Here is a 17,559-nt window from a genome sequence, read left to right as displayed (position 1 = left end):
TTTCTAAGAGGCAAGTGTAGGAGGAGGAAATGGATTCTCCATTAATAGAGGTAGGCCAGTGAGGAGTAAGAGTAAGTAAACCTGATGATACACATAGACATGTCTTTCTCTTATGAGAGCACTGAACTGCCTTCTTGAATTATTCCCCAGTTTGGTAAATATGGAACAAGGCCAAGTGGAAAGCATCTGCTGAATTGTAACATATACATAGGGAGCAGTACTCACTTGAATTGAAGCAAGATTTGAAAGCTAGTAGGTAATAATTAGGGGATAAATAGTTCTCAGATAAGAATAATTTTTTGTTTGAAAACAAAGAGGATGTTCATAATTCCATTTATGATACATAGTATAAGAATGTAAAACTCGCCAGGCGCGGTGGCTCACCCTTGTAATCCCAGCACTTTGGGAGGCCAAGACGGGCAGATCACTTGAGGCCAGGAGTTCAAGACCAGCCTGGCCAACATGGCGAAACCCCATCTCTATTAAAAAGAGAAAAAATTAGCTGGGCGTGCTGGTATGCACCTATAGTTCCATCTACTCGGGAGGCTGAGGCAGGAGAATTGCTTGAACCTGGGAGGTGGAGGTTGCAGTGAACCGAGATCGAACCACTGCACTCCAGCCTGGGCGACAGAGCAAGACTCTGTCTTTAAAAAAAAAAAGGAAAAGAAAAGAAAAAAAGAATAAAAGAATGTAAAACTGTGAGATAATCTAATAGCTCAGAAAGAATTTAAACGTACCCACCAGATGTGTCCATGTGTAATAGGATAGGTTTTCTTAAAAAATAAGGTTGGCTTTTACAACAGGATTTAGAAGGATTCAATTTTTCTGGTCCAGCTCTCTCATTTTATAGATAAGTATACTGCCTACAGGAGTCCAGTAGCTTGGACAGTTCCATGCAGTTATGGTAGAACTCCAGAGTGCTTGTGCTGGAATTAACCAAGTAGTAGGCAAGCCTCAAATGTGTATAGTCTGTCTTGTGTATCTGGGGTTACACTTTGCATTCATGATGCCAACCTCCCCCTGCTCCCTTTTTACTTCTTAAATAGGAAATGTTTGGGGAGAATCTTCATTTGACTGAAATTAGGAAAATCTGAAAAAGTAGAAGAAAAAGAAATCTGTAATGCCTTGAGATGGTTACTGTTAACATCTTGCCAATCTTAGTGATTTAAATTAATCGTAAGCAAAATAACACATTGTTGACCACTGGGAATAACTCAAGTATGTGGTATTTTGTCCTTAAGCTAAAAATAGCTCTAGGCTGGATTATTTTGTGGAACTAGAAAACCTCTAATAACCTTCTACATCTTCTCTCCTTTTAATTTCTTTTTCTTTGGTGGGTAAGGCTGGAGAAACAGATCACAGATAGTGGTGTTGTGTGTAAGACAAAAGTTAACTGGTCCTAAGTAAACAATTACAAAGTCATTCTCATGAGTAAAATACAGCTTGAGTGAATGAACTCAATGACAGCAGTTTTGGTAACAGAAGGACTTGCTCAGCTGATTTTACTGAAGGTAGAGAATACCACAGCAGTAGGTTATGACTGGACAAAATTCAAAGATGACATTGAAGCCATTTGGTGTAGCCAATGGAACACTTAAAAGAAGAAATGGATGAAGGAGAAAGAGGACTGCGAGTATTCTGTGTTTGTAGAGAGACAGAATATAGCAAAATGTGGATGGCAATAATACATATCAGTAAATTAGTACCATTGAAAGCATCAAACTAGAAATTCCTTGAAGGAGAAGGTGATATCCTGTAAACAAAACATCTTTTGTAGAATTTTAAATGGTCTAAGTGTAACTTATTAGGTAATTGATAAATATGATTACTTAAGTGAAAAACAATTCTTAAGTAGTTCATCTTGGATTGTAGTAAGTGTGCAGTGAGGTAAACGTCTTCTCAGTAATAATAATCAAATTAATGCTTTGATTTATAAAGCTTCTCTAACGTTGCACTCTCTCCTTCGTTCATTGTAGGTTTCACATCACCGAAGATAGATTCTGTTGCTGCTCAGCCCACCGCAACAAGCCCAGTAGTTTATACAAGACCAGCAATAAGTAGCTTTTCTTCTAGTGGAATTGGGTTTGGGGAGAGTTTAAAAGCTGGGTCATCATGGCAGTGTGATACATGTCTACTCCAGAACAAAGTTACAGACAACAAATGCATAGCCTGTCAAGCAGCAAAATTGTCACCCAGAGATACTGCTAAACAGACTGGAATTGAAACACCAAATAAAAGTGGCAAAACAACTCTTTCTGCATCAGGGACAGGCTTTGGAGACAAATTTAAACCAGTGATAGGCACTTGGGATTGTGATACCTGTTTAGTGCAAAATAAACCTGAAGCAATAAAATGTGTAGCCTGTGAAACACCGAAACCTGGAACTTGTGTGAAGCGAGCCCTTACATTGACAGTGGTTTCGGAAAGTGCTGAGACTATGACTGCTTCATCTTCCAGCTGCACTGTAACCACTGGTACCTTAGGATTTGGAGATAAATTCAAAAGGCCCATTGGATCTTGGGAGTGTTCAGTATGCTGTGTTTCTAATAATGCAGAAGACAATAAGTGTGTGTCCTGTATGTCTGAGAAACCAGGTATGTTTTTGGCTTTATGGAGTAATTTTGCTTATTACTTCTGTCGAACAGTTTAATTTATTCTAAGAATCCTTGTTTTAGATGTTTCAGGATGAGCATTTCTCATACATATTAATTTTTCTAAACTATCTTGAGGTAAAAATGTCTTGTTTGCAGCTAGATCTTTGTTCAGTTAGGATAGGTTATGTGTTAACTAGTCTGGTATATATGACGACCTCCTCTTTTTGTACAGTTTTATCAGAAATTTCTTGTTCAAAGTTGACTAATACAGATTCTGAAAGATCTTAGAATGGGGTAATATTTCTCAAACCTTTGTACAGAGTAAAATATTACTTCTCCAAATAGAAATCAGGATAGCTAGTGGTCATTTACAGGGAAGGTTTCTTTAGGGGGTAGACCATAGTCGTTAATGAAAAGGCTGTAGCTGTTGCAATGATTGTAAATTACCAAATCACTAATTCTAATCTAGGCAGCCAAAAACATGGAGTTAGTTTTGAGTTTTTTCTGTTTCTCTGTTCAAAGTTGGAAGAATTAGTGAAGATTCATATTGAATCTTTAACTCATCCAGAAGTGGATGATGGTTTTGTAATATTATATAATTATATGGTACAGATGTATGATAACATGGATATCCTGGGAATTACACTGTTTTCAATGCATTATTCATGAATATGCAGTTTTGTGTCTGTAATGTACAGCTCTGAGTTACTAACCTAGACCTTTTGCCTGAGCCCTCATGCCATATTTCTGATTCCTACTGGATATTTCCCTATGAGTAAGATTTTAGAATCTTCATTCCTTTTTTTTTTTTTTTTGAGACAGAGTCTCACTGTGTCACCCAGGCTGGAGTGCAGTGGCACAATCTTGGCTCACTGAGACCTCCATCTCCCAGATGCATGCAATTCTTGTGCCTCAGCCTCTCAAGTAGCTGGAATTACAGGTGCATGCCACCACGCCCGACTAATTTTTTGTATTTTTAGTAGAGACAGAGTTTCGCCATGTTGGCCAGGCTGGTCTTGGACTCCTGACATCAAGTGATCCATCCGCCTTGGCCTTCCAAAGTGCTGGGATTACAGGCATGAGCCACTATGCCCGGCCTAGAATCTTCATTATGAAATATTTTTGTCTTCCCATCTGGTTCCCCTGCCTCACCTACAAAAAGAAAGCCCTTGATGTATGCAGGAAAGCAAAATTAATTTTAAGTTGAAGGGGAATAACAAAACTTTGAGTCAGGAAGTAGTTTGTTACACATGAACAAAGGAAGCTCACATGTATTAAAGAACTTGGATGTCCTCCTTTCAATGATGAACCATCATTTTCAGCAGAGGAGTGATATAGTCAAGTTTGTATTTTTGATGAGTCACTCTGGCTTTTTAGATAACGGATTTGAAAACAAAAAAATTTGGAGACCGGAAGATAGATTAGGAAGTGGTATCAATCATATAGGCAATAGGCCAGACACTGTGGCTCACGCCTGTAATCCCAGCACTGGGAGAAGCCAAGGCGGGTGGATTGCTTGAACCCAGTTCAAGACCAGCCCGAGCAGCATGGTGAAGCACTGTCTCTACAAAAAACACAAAAATTAGCCTGGCTTGGTGGCACCCACCTATAGTCCCAGCTACTTAGGAGGCCAAAGTGGGAGGATTGCTTGAGCTCGGGAGGTGGAGGTTGCAGTTAGCTGAGATCATGCTACTGCGCTTCAGCCTGGGTGACAGAGTGAGACCCTGTCTCAAATAATGATAGGCCGGGTGTGGTGGCTTACACCTGTAATCCCAGCACTTTGGGAGGCCGAGGCGGGTGGATCATGAGGTCAGGAGATTGAGACCATCCTGGCTAACACAGTGAACCCCTGTCTCTACTAACAATACAAAAAATTAGCCGGGTGTGGTGGCGGGTGCCTGTAGTCCCAGCTACTCGGGAGGCTGAGGCAGGAGAATGGTGTGAATCTGGGAGGTGGAGCTTGCAGTGAGCCGAGATCGTGCCACTGCACTCCAGCCTGGGCGACAGAGTGAGAATCCGTCTCAACAAAAAAAAAAAAAAAAAAAAAGATAAGCCAAGCTGTGCAACCAGTGGGCTGCATGTGGCTTAGGATGGCTATGAATGAGGCTCAACACAGATTTATGAATTTTCTTAAAACATTATGAGATTCTTTTGCGATTTATTTTTTTTATTTTTTAATTTGTTTTAAAGCTCATCAGCTGTTGCTAGTGTTAGTATATTTTACTTGTGGTCCAAGACAATTCTTTTTGTCCAGTGTGGACTAGGGAAGCCAAAAGACTGGACCACCCCCACCTCCCCTGCTGATACAGGCAATAGATAATGTACTGATCGAACTGAATAAGGAATGGAGGACGTACAATTAAAGACGTTGATTTCAAGCTGCTGAAGTCAACATTCAGATGTATGTAATGTGGCCAGGCATGGTGGCTCACGTCTGTAATCCCAACACTTCGTGAGGCTGAGGCAGGCAGATCACCTGAGGTCAGGAGTTTGAGACCAGCCTGGCCAACATGGCAAAGCCCCGTCTCTACTAAAAATACAAAAATTAGCTGGGCGTGGTCGTGGATGCCCGTAATCCCAGCTACTTGGGAGGCAGAGGCAGGGGAATAGCTTGAACCTGGGAGGTGGAGGTTGCTGTGAGCTGAGATTGTGCCACTCTACTCCAGCCTGGGCAACAGAATGAGACTCTGTTTCAAAAAAAAAAAAAAAAAAAGTATGTAAGGCCTTTGGATACACCCTTTGGGTGGAGATACGGATTTGGGGTCATTAATCCATAGTTTTGGTATTTGAAGTCATGAGAGTAGAGTTGAGTGAACAGAAAAGATGGCCTGAAATGTAAGTCCGCTAACTTACAGGGAGTGGCAGGAATAATGAACAGTTAATCTTTTAAAAAGGTGCAGCCAGAAAGGAAAAACAAAAACTACATGGCACTGGTTGCTTCAGAGGAAGATGGATTTCAAAGGAACAAGATCAGAGGTCTCAATAAAAAAGCTGTTATTCAAGCAAGAGATGGGTTAGTGGTGGGGGTAATGGGGGGGTTCATGAACCAGAATAGCAGTAGAAGAGTCAGAAATTGATTGAAATAGATTTGAGAAAAATGTAGAGGAGGAGGAGTATCCAGCCAAGCTAACCAAGTAAGACAGTGGAGTCACCAACTAAGAGACTACAGTGACAAGCTCAGAAGTGTAGATTGCAGGTGTAGATTAGGAAACTGTTTTTTTGGGATTTAAAAACCACTGGAGTAAATGAGAGTTTGTGAGGACAGTGGGCCAAGATGGAACCCCAGGGAGCAATTTGGTTGGCAAGATGGAAGAGAACATACCTATAAAATGTAGAGATCAGTTAGGTAACTATGGAAGAGGTGGCGACAGTTGTAGGCCATCTAGAGAAGTAGGAATACCAGAATGAATGGCTTCACTGTCAGCACTATATTTTGGGCCTTAACAAGCCGTTCTTCCTGTGCCACCTCTCCCACAAACATGCTAGTTTTGCTTAAGATTTGTCACCTCTGTGTATCCTTTTCCTGCCTCTTAGTCATTTCTTCCTTCTTTGCACACTTGTTTTAGGTTGTCACTTGGTGATGGTGCCACTGTGCTTTTATTTTCCCCCTTTAAGACCATGAGCATCTTACAAGTTAAGCAACATTTTATTCATCTTTAATGTCCCCAGAACCCAAGTATATTATGATGCTTAATAAATGTCTGTTAAATGGCTAGCATGTAACAAATGTCAGGAATGTAGTAGGTGTCAAGTTAGATTGTGAAGTGGATGTGAAGTAGATGCACTTCTGTGCAAAAGCTATCATTCAGAGGCAGAGATCTATGCTTTCAAATCTTGAAATTCATATGGTCTGTGGCTATGTATTTTATATGTTAGGATGTTGCCTACAATTTACATCTTATGTCTTAGAATGCTTGCTGCTTTGAAGAAATTTGAAAAAGATTCTTAAGAAAAATTTAGTCTTTGAGCCCCTAATTTGTGAGCATGATTTTTTTTCTTAAACCACAGCAGTTCAAACATGTGGTTAAGGGGGAGCTCACCAGTGAGCAAGGTGATTATGAGCTGCTCATTTATAAGGTTAAAAGAGAGGTCTATTCTTTTTTTTAAACAATGTAAATAGGAACAATTGTCTGTATTTCTGGCACATTCTGTGTTTTAATAGGAAATATTATTAGAAATTGAACACTTAAACTTAGCAGTGCCATTAAGATACTGACATATTGTAAATTAAAATTTTCATGAAATCTCCCCCCACTCCCCGTTTTTTTTTTTTTTTTTTTTAGGAAGTTCAGTACCTACTTCAAGTAGCAGCACTGTACCTGTCTCTCTGCCTTCTGGAGGCTCTCTAGGATTGGAAAAGTTCAAGAAACCCGAGGGAAGCTGGGACTGTGAATTGTGCCTAGTGCAGAATAAGGCAGACTCTACCAAATGTTTGGCATGTGAAAGTGCAAAGCCAGGCACAAAATCTGGGTTTAAAGGTAAGGCCAAAAAAATAAAAATAAAGGTGATGGTAAAGCGCCTTTTTGTAAGGCCATTTAAAAATAAAGTATTTGAGAACAGCTTCAGTGTTCACTCATTCTCTCTTGAAAATTAATATAAAATGAGATTATCCTGAGATGTTTTAGTTATATCTGTTTCTGAATATTGTAAGGTCATATTAGTTGCCTGTCAACAGTGAGGTATCTTTTCTCCAGGTGGGAAAAAATATTTCTTGTGTCATTGAGCCTCAGAGTTTTTGTTTTTTGTTTTTAACTGCTAGCCCCCTAGGTGAACTGTTCTTTGTTTTTTTGTTTGTTTGTTTGTTTTTGAGACAGTTTTGTTCTTTTGCCCAGGCTGGAGTACGGGGGCGCGATCTCTGCTCACTGCAATCTGCGCCTCCCAGGTTCAAGCAGTTCCCTGCCTCAGCCTCCCAAGTAGCTGGGATTACAGGTGTGAGCCACCGCGCCCAGATGAACTTACTGACTTTTATTTGACTGGGAATACACCTCTAAATTATAAGCGATACAGGCTGTGGCTTTGGTTTCCCAAAGTAGGTCCCAGAAAAAGAACTCTTAATATTTTACTATATAAGTACAAAGGAAGACTCCCTCAAAGTAATTAATCCTAAACTAACTGGAGGCCAGATTTTTGGTTTTTTTTGAGATGGTGTCTTGCTCTGTCGCCCAGGCCGGAGTGCAGTGGCCGATCTCTGCTCACTGCAGGCTCCGCCTCCTGGGTTCATGCCATTCTCCTGCTTCAGCCTCCCGAGTAGCTGGGACTACAGGAGCCTGCCACCACACCTAGCTAATTTTTTGTGTTTTTAGTAGAGATGGGGGTTTCACCATGTTAGCCAGGATGGTCTCAATCTCCTGACTTTGTGATCCACCTGCCTCGGCCTCCCAAAGTGCTGGGATTACAGGCGTGAGCCAACACGCCTGGTCTGGAGGCCAGATTTTTCAAGTCTTCTGTAAAAGAGTAAGCCTGCAAGGAGAAAATGTGTGAGGATTAATGTCTTGAAACAACTCAGACAGATATTTCATCTTCTCACTTATAAGTTGTAGCTAAATAAAGTGTACTCAGTGGACAGAGTGTAGACCCCTAGAATGGTGAGAGGATGGGATGGGGGGTAGATGATGAGAAATTAATTAATGGGCACAATGTACATTATTTGGGTGATGCATATACTAAAAGCCCAAACTTCACTGCCAGGCAACATATCCATGTAACAAAATTGCACTGGTAATCCTTAAATTTTATACAAATTAAACAAAAATAATAGCAAGCTTTATCTACTTTGTAATTAGCTTTCATACTCTTGATTGCAAACCAAAAGTCAGGAATAAACCTTTTATATTGTGAGCCATCACCTGCACAGCGTATATGTCTATATGATTGAAATCTGTTTTGCAAAATAATACTTGCCTCTGGTAGGTGTAAGGTTCCCTGGTATTTTCTGTTTTATTTTATTTTAAAAGAGAAGTGCTGGTTGCAGCCTGCTAAATTAATTGATGATTAATGGTATACAACTAGCAGTTTGAAAAACACTGCATTTAAGTGTTTTAGAAGTTTGTGCTTTCTGGTTCATTTTATCTCTTTCTGTAGCTGTTAATTCTTGCTCCCCTTTTTCTACCTGTAGTGTGGTAATCACCATACTTTTAAGTATCTTAGTACTTCTTAATGATCCTTGTTTTGAGCCAGTAGGTCAAGTACTTCATTTCTGATTTCCTCAGCTGCAGAAAAGCATTATGAAACCAAGACTTTGATCTTGTCAGTATAATGCTTGCTCTCTTCTCTTTTCTCTTCTCTCCTCTCTCTTCTCTCCTGTCTTCTCTCTTCTCTCCTCTCTCCTCTCCCCTCCCTTCTCCCCTCCCCTCTCCCCTCTTGTCTCCCCTCCCCTCTCCCCTCTCGTCTTCCGTCTCCTCTGCTCTCCTCTGTTTTCTTTTCTTTATTTATTTTGAAGTGGAGTCTCACTGTTGCCCGGGCTGGAGTGCTGTGGCGCAATCTTGGCTCACTGCAACTTCTACCTCCCAGGCTCAAGCAATTCTCCTGCCTCAGCCTCTCAAGCAGCTGAGACTACAGGCACAGACCACCATGCCTGGCTGATTTTTTTTGTATTTTTAGTAGAGATGGGGTTTCGCCATGTTGGCCAGGCTGGTCTTGAACTCCTGACCTCGGGTGATCTGCCCGCCTTGGCCTCTCAAAGTGCTGGGATTCCAAGCGTGAGCTACCACGCCCAGTCTGATGTTTAACTTTATAAACATTGCTTCAACTATGTAATTCTTCTGTTTTTCTGTTGCCTTCTTTTTTTAAATGCTTGAGTGAATAACACATTTATTCACAAGATTTAAAAATCAAGAAATTGTGACAAGGTTCAATCTCTTCTCTCCATTGTCTCATTTTCCACCCTCCCTCCCACTTCCAAATGTAACTGTGGTTAGTTTCTTGTAAATCTTTCAAAGTTTCTTTATGCCCATCCAAGGCAAACATACATACCCCTATATATTCTTACTTCCTTTTACCTTGTTAGAAAAGTCTATATACCGCACTCCTTTTCTGCCCCTTTGATTTTATCAGGGATTATCTTGGACACATCTTTGTTCTTCCTTCTTCGTTTATAGCTGCCTGGATTGCATATGGCATTTTGCATATCTATGAGTTTATCTTTAAAACAAACTCCAGCTATAGAATTGCAAGGCCAAAGGGTATATGCATTTGTAATTTTCGGTAACTATTGACAGATTGCTCTCTGAGTTTTTTGTTCATTTATACACCCACCTGCAATGTGTAGCCTGTTACTTCCAGTCTCATCGCTAGTACAAACTTTATCAAACTTTATCGCAGCCAGTCTGATAAATGAAAAGTGGCTTGTCAGGATAGTTGTGAGGATTGAGATATAATTCTCATACCGACTAAATATTGGTCACCTTGGATTATGTTTACAGCTGCTGGTAATACTCTTCAAAGTAGGCCCTTTCAAAGTTATTCCTATGTTTCTTTGGCTTTCACGGTGTTTACATTTTGTTTGAGAGGATCAGTACATTGAGTGTCTATGTGGTGTCTTTTATATCTTTGTAGGCTTTGACACATCTTCCTCATCTTCGAACTCAGCAGCCTCCTCATCCTTCAAATTTGGTGTCTCATCATCCTCTTCTGGGCCTTCTCAGACTTTAACAAGTACTGGAAATTTTAAATTTGGAGATCAGGGAGGATTCAAAATAGGTGTGTCATCTGATTCTGGGTCTATAAACCCCATGAGTGAAGGCTTTAAATTTTCTAAACCAATAGGAGATTTTAAATTTGGAGTTTCATCTGAATCTAAGCCCGAAGAAGTTAAAAAAGATAGTAAGAATGATAATTTTAAGTTTGGACTTTCTTCTGGTTTAAGCAACCCAGTTTCTTTAACTCCATTTCAATTTGGGGTATCTAATCTTGGACAGGAAGAAAAGAAAGAGGAACTGCCCAAATCTTCCTCTGCAGGTTTTAGCTTTGGTACAGGTGTTATTAACTCCACCCCTGCTCCTGCTAACACCATAGTGACCTCTGAGAACAAGAGCAGCTTCAACTTTGGAACCACAGAAACCAAGAGTGCTTCAGTGGCTCCTTTCACATGTAAGACATCAGAAGCTAAAAAAGAAGAAATGCCTGCCACCAAAGGAGGATTCTCTTTTGGCAACGTGGAGCCTGCCTCTCTGCCATCTGCCTCAGTGTTTGTTTTGGGAAGGACAGAAGAGAAACAGCAAGAGCCTGTCACTTCTACTTCCCTAGTTTTTGGGAAGAAAGCTGACAATGAAGAGCCAAAGTGTCAACCAGTGTTTTCCTTTGGGAATTCAGAGCAAACCAAAGATGAGAATTCTTCAAAGTCCACATTTAGTTTTAGTATGACAAAACCATCTGAGAAGGAATCTGAACAGCCAGCAAAAGCCACTTTTGCCTTTGGAGCTCAAACTAGTACTACAGCTGGTAAGTATTAACTTATTATTATTATTATTATTTTACAAGTTGTCATTTTACAAGTTGCCTTGACAGATGCAGCAAGTCAAGTAATGGTTTACACTGAACATAGTTGAGAAATACAGAACTCTTTGGGAAGGAACCTAGGATTTTCAGTTTGAACTGCTCTTTAAAACCCTCATGATTCTGGTGAAGTCATCTGTGGATCTAATTTTGAGAAATACAGCAGTAATGCAAAGCTCAATATAGTGCATATTTATGTGTGTCTTTCTCTTCTGTTTGGGCTTTTATAATCAGAATTGGTATCTACTACCTGGAAAATAAGGATTCTTAGCTTATGAAGTGTTTTCTACCATAATCTATGGGAAGGCCTTTATTTACAAATAGTTACAGATAACCAGTCCTCATCAAACATTAAGAAACATAGACAACAAATATAATTAATCCTGAGAAAACAAGAGATTTTGAAAGCTTAAGTCCTGGGGAAAAATGACATAGCACCTTAAAGGTTAAAAGCATGGTTGTTGGTGGATCCTATTAAAGTCATTCTGTGAGCTGAATAGCAGGAAGAACTTCATAGCTGATAATCAGATTAGTGAACTAGAATTTCCCCAAACTTAGTGCACAAGTACAAAGAGTGATCCAAATCAGATCCACAAGTTCCTTTGGGATAGGAGTGGCCTAGAAGATAAGAAGTTTTGGGGAAACATCAAAGAAGTGACAGAAGAAAATTTTCTAGATCTAAAGAAAGACATTGGTCTTAAAAATGGAAATTACCTATTGGCAAAGATCACTGAAATTTAGGACACCAAAGCTAAAACCCCAAATGCTTTCAGAGAGAAAAGCTATTTGCCACAAATAGGCAGGTATCAGATTAGCATCATCTTCTAATTTGCAACATCACATGCTAAAAAGAACAGTGCCCTTAAAGTGAAAATGTTCTTGAACCTAGAATTCTATTACTAGCCAAATGTGTTTAAATATAAAGACAATCCGGGTGCCATAGCTCACACCTATAATCCCAACTAGTCGGGAGGCTGAAGCACAAGAATCTCTTGAACCTGGGAGGCGGAGGTGGCAGTGAGCAGAGATTGGCCCAGTGCACTCCAGCTTGGGCAACAGAACAAGGCTCTGTCTCAAGAAAACCCAACAACAACAAAAAAACACCAACACAAAGGCAAAATACAGATGTTTTTAGATGTGCAAAAAATGCAAAAGTTGAATATCCATGAATACTTTTGAATAATAAATTGGAAACACTCAAAATTAACCTTTAAAAAGTATGGAATTCAACAAATAGCTATGAGCAGTTTTTCGTCTGTTATATATTTACTTAGAAATATAAAGACAAAATCAAAACTAAAATTACATATTATTTGGAAAGCAACAAAAACATGATAGGGTCTAATCAGATTTGATGATGAAAACACCAGGCTATGGTAGACACTCTTAACCATTCTTCCATTAGCCAGGTTGAAAGTAAGCCAACATGTTCCATTTTCTGTAAGTCATACTAATGCCCATAGCGTACTGTGACCAGCCCTGGATAGTGTGCGGTATTGGAACTGAGAGATTATTGGAATAGTTTAGAAAAAAATCTTCAATAAGGTGGCTGGATTCAGAATCACCATATAAAAATAAAAAGTTCTTCTTCAAATCAGCATGTCTCATTTGTTTTTCCTAACATTTCTAACTTGTATTTTATAAAAGCAGCAGAACTTGTAACATGCCAAATAACTAAAAGAACACAAAAGGCATACTTGTTGCTGGGTGAAGGTATTCCCTTCCTCCTCCCATAATTTTAGTTCTTAGGGGAATTTTTGTAGAGCGTCACAAGCTAAACTTATTCTAAAATTCACATGGAAAGGAAACCACACAAGAAATTTGGGGAAGAAGGGCAGGCACACAGGCAGCTTTGTCCTACTAATATCAGTCCATGGTATAAAGTTATAATAATTAAAACAGTCTAGTGATAACAGTAGAGGAAATAAGTATATGCATTTTAGGAAATGTAGTGTGTCATAAAGACAGCATTGCAAATTAGTGCACAAAGGCTGTACTAGTTGATGCTGTGGAGAAACTTGGCTATCCATTTAGATAAATTGAAGTTATGATTTTGCCACATACTGTAATATAAATTGCAAAATAAAACATAAAAGTACAGCTGTCTTCCACTATCTAAGCTTGCTATTCAACTACAGTATCCAGTTAGATTTGGATTCGAGGTGTATTTTTATTAACCTGAATGCCAAAGGCCTTCCTATGAAAGGCATAAAATCCATAAGCTATAAAAGAAGACGAATGTATTTGACTTTGTCAAAATCTAATATAAACAGATGTCCATTTGATGAAGTAATCTATATAAAAAATCTATTTTCTAGCGAATTCTAGGGTAGGAAAATTCTAGCAATTGTAGGGTAGGAAAAAGTACTTTCTGAGACTATTCTTAAGGATTTATGTTTGTTTCTTAATTTCTGTCTTACAGATCAAGGTGCAGCAAAGCCAGCTTTTAGTTTCTTGAACAACAGTTCCTCTAGTTCAAGTACACCAGCCACTTCTGCTGGTGGTGGCATATTTGGTAGTTCCACCTCTTCCTCCAATCCACCTGTGGCTACCTTTGTGTTTGGACAGTCCAGCAATCCTGTGAGCAGCTCTGCCTTTGGTAACACTGCTGAATCCAGCACCTCTCAGTCTTTGCTGTTTTCTCAAGATAGCAAACTAGCAACCACATCCAGCACAGGTACAGCTGTCACCCCATTTGTCTTTGGTCCAGGAGCCAGCAGTAATAATACTACCACCTCTGGTTTCGGCTTTGGAGCCACAACCACATCTAGCTCTGCAGGTACATTTACAAAAGAAAAAAATGCATTGTAATTGGATGGACTTTACTTATTAGTGTGTCAGTTCTTAGCGAATATCATATAGCAGGTTATCACAAAATGGTGGGAATGCCTTTTGGTCATCTATACCAGGGTTTTAATTATTCACTGTATGGAATAATGTACACTCTGTTCAACTTTAACATATTTACCTCTTGGGAGCAATTTTTCTAATTGTGGTAAGAGTGTAATACTTAATTTTTCGAAGCTTTGTTTTTTGTTTTTGTTTTTGTTTTCTTTTGAGACGGAGTCTTGCTCTGTCACCCAGGCTGGAGTGCAGTGGTGCAATCTCAGCTCACTGCAACCTGCCTCTCCCGAGTTCAAGCAATTCTCCTGCCTCAGCCTCCCGAGTAGCTGGGATTATAGGTGCCCGCCACCACACCCACCTAATTTTTGTATTTTTAGTAGAGATGGGGTTTTACCATGTTGGCCAGGCTCGAACTCCTGACCTCATGATTTGCCCGCCTCAGCCTTTCAAAGTGCTGAGATTACAGGTGTGAGCCACTGTGCCTGGCCCCAAGCTTTGTTTTTAAAATGTTAGGTTGTCAGTAACCAGACACTGGAAGTTGTTTTATTAAACATCAGTGTTTATTATGCAATGTATATATGCACATCATGAGGCAATTTCTGCACACATTAAATTTCTCGTGGGAGATTATTCTGAGATATGTTCCTTTACCAGAAATTGTCGGCTGCAAAGGTGTGGAGTAGTTGTTAATTGCAGTTTTTGTTTATATGAATTTAGTATGTTTCACTAAATAATGGTAGAGAGAGTTGTATTCTCAATCATTATTTAAAACTTGTCTTGATGGAATTTGGTTAGCAAGGTAAGAGTCTGAAACGGAGCTTGACATTTGCTTGTGGGTTTACAGAAATTTCTTGAGGATAATCTGACGTTAGCCACCATGGTGACTTAAGTGTTTCTTTGGGCCTCCAGGATCCTCCTTTGTATTTGGAACTGGACCCTCAGCACCATCTGCCAGTCCAGCATTTGGTGCTAACCAGACCCCAACATTTGGACAAAGTCAAGGTGCCAGCCAGCCCAATCCCCCAGGCTTTGGATCTATATCATCTTCCACAGCATTATTTCCCACTGGTTCTCAGCCTGCACCACCTACTTTTGGGACAGTGTCAAGCAGTAGCCAGCCCCCTGTGTTTGGACAGCAACCTAGTCAGTCTGCATTTGGCTCTGGAACAACTCCTAATTCTAGTAAGTGTGCTGTGATGCTGTTAGTATCTGTATGGGTTTTGTGTGTCTTAAAATATTTTCCTTTGAGCTTGGAAACCATTCATATGTCTAATTTTAAAATTATCTCTTGTGCTTGGCAGAATAGAGAGGTAATATGGTTGGATTTATATATAAACAACATTCCCAGGTTTCACAGACTTATAACTTTTTAAAGGTAGTAATGTATTTTAAAGTGTTAATTTTTACTCTGACTTAAGTATGGGATTCATTCAGTCTCATTTCTTCTCAACTTTGAATTTTTGGGCTCGCAAGGCTAGCTTTGAAGTGCATTTTCTGATCCTATTTACGATTGGATTTGCGTTAGGAAGTTACCCCCAGGTCCAGTGCTCTCTCCTGGGGCAGTCCCGCTGAGTTGTCTCATGACACTTTCTATTTACTGATGATACCAGCCTTTCCATTTGAACTGCATATTTAAATATGACTAATCAAATTGTATTATAATCCTATATTTTCTTAAAATTGTTGTTGATTTTTTTCTAATTGTGAAATATGTTATATAGAAAGGGGTGTAAAATATAAGTGAACAGTGTAATATTGAAGCAAATGCTGTATAACAACCACCTGGAAGCCCCTCATGTATCTCTTTTTGAAAACACTCCTCTCTTTCTCCACTCTAATGATGACCACCACCTTGTCTTTTATGGTAATCACTGTTCTTTGGGTTTTATTACTGCATTTATTGGCTAATATATGCATCCCTAGAAAATGTAGTTTTGCCTGCTTTTATATAAATGGAATATTACTGTATGCAATCTTTTGATTTGTGATTCTTTTGCTCTAAGGCTTGTAAGGGTCATCCATGTTTTGCATATAGTTTGTTTATTGTCATTGCCATAGAGTAAATCATTGTATGAATATACTGCAGTTTATTTACTGTTGACATATGTTTCAGTTGTTTTTAACTACTAGGAAATGCTACTCTGTACATTCTTGTATATGTACCTTGGTGCACATATGTATGTTTTTCTAGAGTATATACAGTGGCATGGGATTGCTGAATTAAAAGGTTTGTATATCTTATACTAGAAGATAATAAAAACTTTTCCTGATGGATTCTGCCAATTCATATCCTACCACCATTGTGTGAGTTCTTATATGTGGGTTCTATTTGATTTCTCATGTGTGTAAATTGTTTTAAAAGGTGTTTTTTTTTTTTCTTGGCCATTTTTCAGTTTGGCTTTTGCATGTAAGTTTGTAGAGGTTCTTTATGTATTCTGGATATTGGTACTTTGTCAGCTAATGTACATACCAAAATTTCTCCTGTTTTCTGATATACATTAACCATTTTGATCAGGATTTTTTCCTCTAATATGAAATTGGAAAGTTTCGATTTCTTTCACACAGGTAACATTTTCCTCTGTCGTCGTCGTCTTTTTTTTTTTTTTTGAGACGGAATCTCACTGTGTCGCCCATGCTGGAGTGCAGTGGCTTGATCTCCGCTCACTGCAACCTCCCCTTCCCGGGTTCAAGTGATTCTTCTGCCTCAGCCTCCCAAGTAGCTGGGACTACAGGCACGTGCCACCACACCTGGCTGATTTTTTGTATTTTTAGTAGAGATGGGGTTTCACCGTGTTAGCCAGGGTGGTCTTGATCTCCTGACCTCATGATCCACCCACCTCAGCCTCCCACAGTGCTGGGATTACAGGTGTGAGCCACCGCGCCCAGCCTTTATCTGCTTAATATAGAGACACTGTAAGGTTAGATCAGGATTCTGATTATGGAAATGCTGATTATTGCTGAGCCATATGGTATACTATAACTTTCTATCCTATACAAAATTTTGTTTCTCTGACATTATTGACTTCCTCTCTTTATTTTTTTTTTATGTAAAGAGCAATCAATTTTATAAACTAAATACAAAGAAAAAGTCAATTTTAGGAGATCTTTCTTCCAGTTAAAGAATTGAGAAAAGGCTACAGAGGCCCTAAAAATTAGTCACACTGTTGTTGAAACTTGGGGAAAGACAGCATTTTAGGGTTGAGGTTCTCAGTTCTATAACAAGGTAGACCTGGATAGTAAAGATGTTAGAAAATCCTTTTTTAAATTTTTTGAGACAGGGTCTCACCTTGCCGCACAAACTGGAGTACAGTGGTGGAATCTCGGCTCACTACTGCCTCAACCTGCTGGGCTCAAGCCATCCTCCTGCCTGAGCCTGCCAAGAAGCTGGGACTACAGGCAGACACCGCCACTACACCCATCTGTTTTATTTTTGGAGGGGGGCGTGGTTTGTAGAGACAGGGTTTTGCTGTGTTATCCAGGCTGGTCTCTAACTCCCGAGCTCAAGCAGTCCACCCACCTCAGCCTCCTAAAGTGCTAGGATTACAGGCGTGAGCTACTGTGCCCAGCCAAGATGTTAGAAAACTCTTGACTCTGGGTAGCAGCATAACTGTCCAAAAAAACACAAAAC

At 39.6% G+C, this 17,559-nt stretch overlaps 1 protein-coding gene across 4 annotated transcripts in view; it reads left to right on the top strand.

The window, feature by feature from the left end:
• Nucleotides 1-17,559, top strand: part of NUP153 (nucleoporin 153) — a 92,654-nt gene that overhangs the window by 68,951 nt on the left and 6,144 nt on the right. For all 4 annotated transcript variants that reach the window (XM_008976775.6, XM_063604757.1, XM_003823178.7 and 1 more), the window contains 5 exons: nt 1,977-2,594; nt 6,878-7,072; nt 10,149-11,033; nt 13,510-13,866; nt 14,841-15,113. In XM_008976775.6, coding sequence (XP_008975023.3) covers nt 1,977-2,594; nt 6,878-7,072; nt 10,149-11,033; nt 13,510-13,866; nt 14,841-15,113 — 2,328 coding nt within the window. The remainder of the gene's footprint in view (nt 1-1,976; nt 2,595-6,877; nt 7,073-10,148; nt 11,034-13,509; nt 13,867-14,840; nt 15,114-17,559) is intronic.

The sequence above is a fragment of the Pan paniscus genome, chromosome 5 (genome assembly GCF_029289425.2).
Source record: "Pan paniscus chromosome 5, NHGRI_mPanPan1-v2.0_pri, whole genome shotgun sequence".
Taxonomy (NCBI): Eukaryota; Metazoa; Chordata; class Mammalia; order Primates; family Hominidae; genus Pan; species Pan paniscus.
Note: the sequence above shows the minus strand (reverse complement) of the source record. Positions and strands in the feature narration are given on the sequence as shown.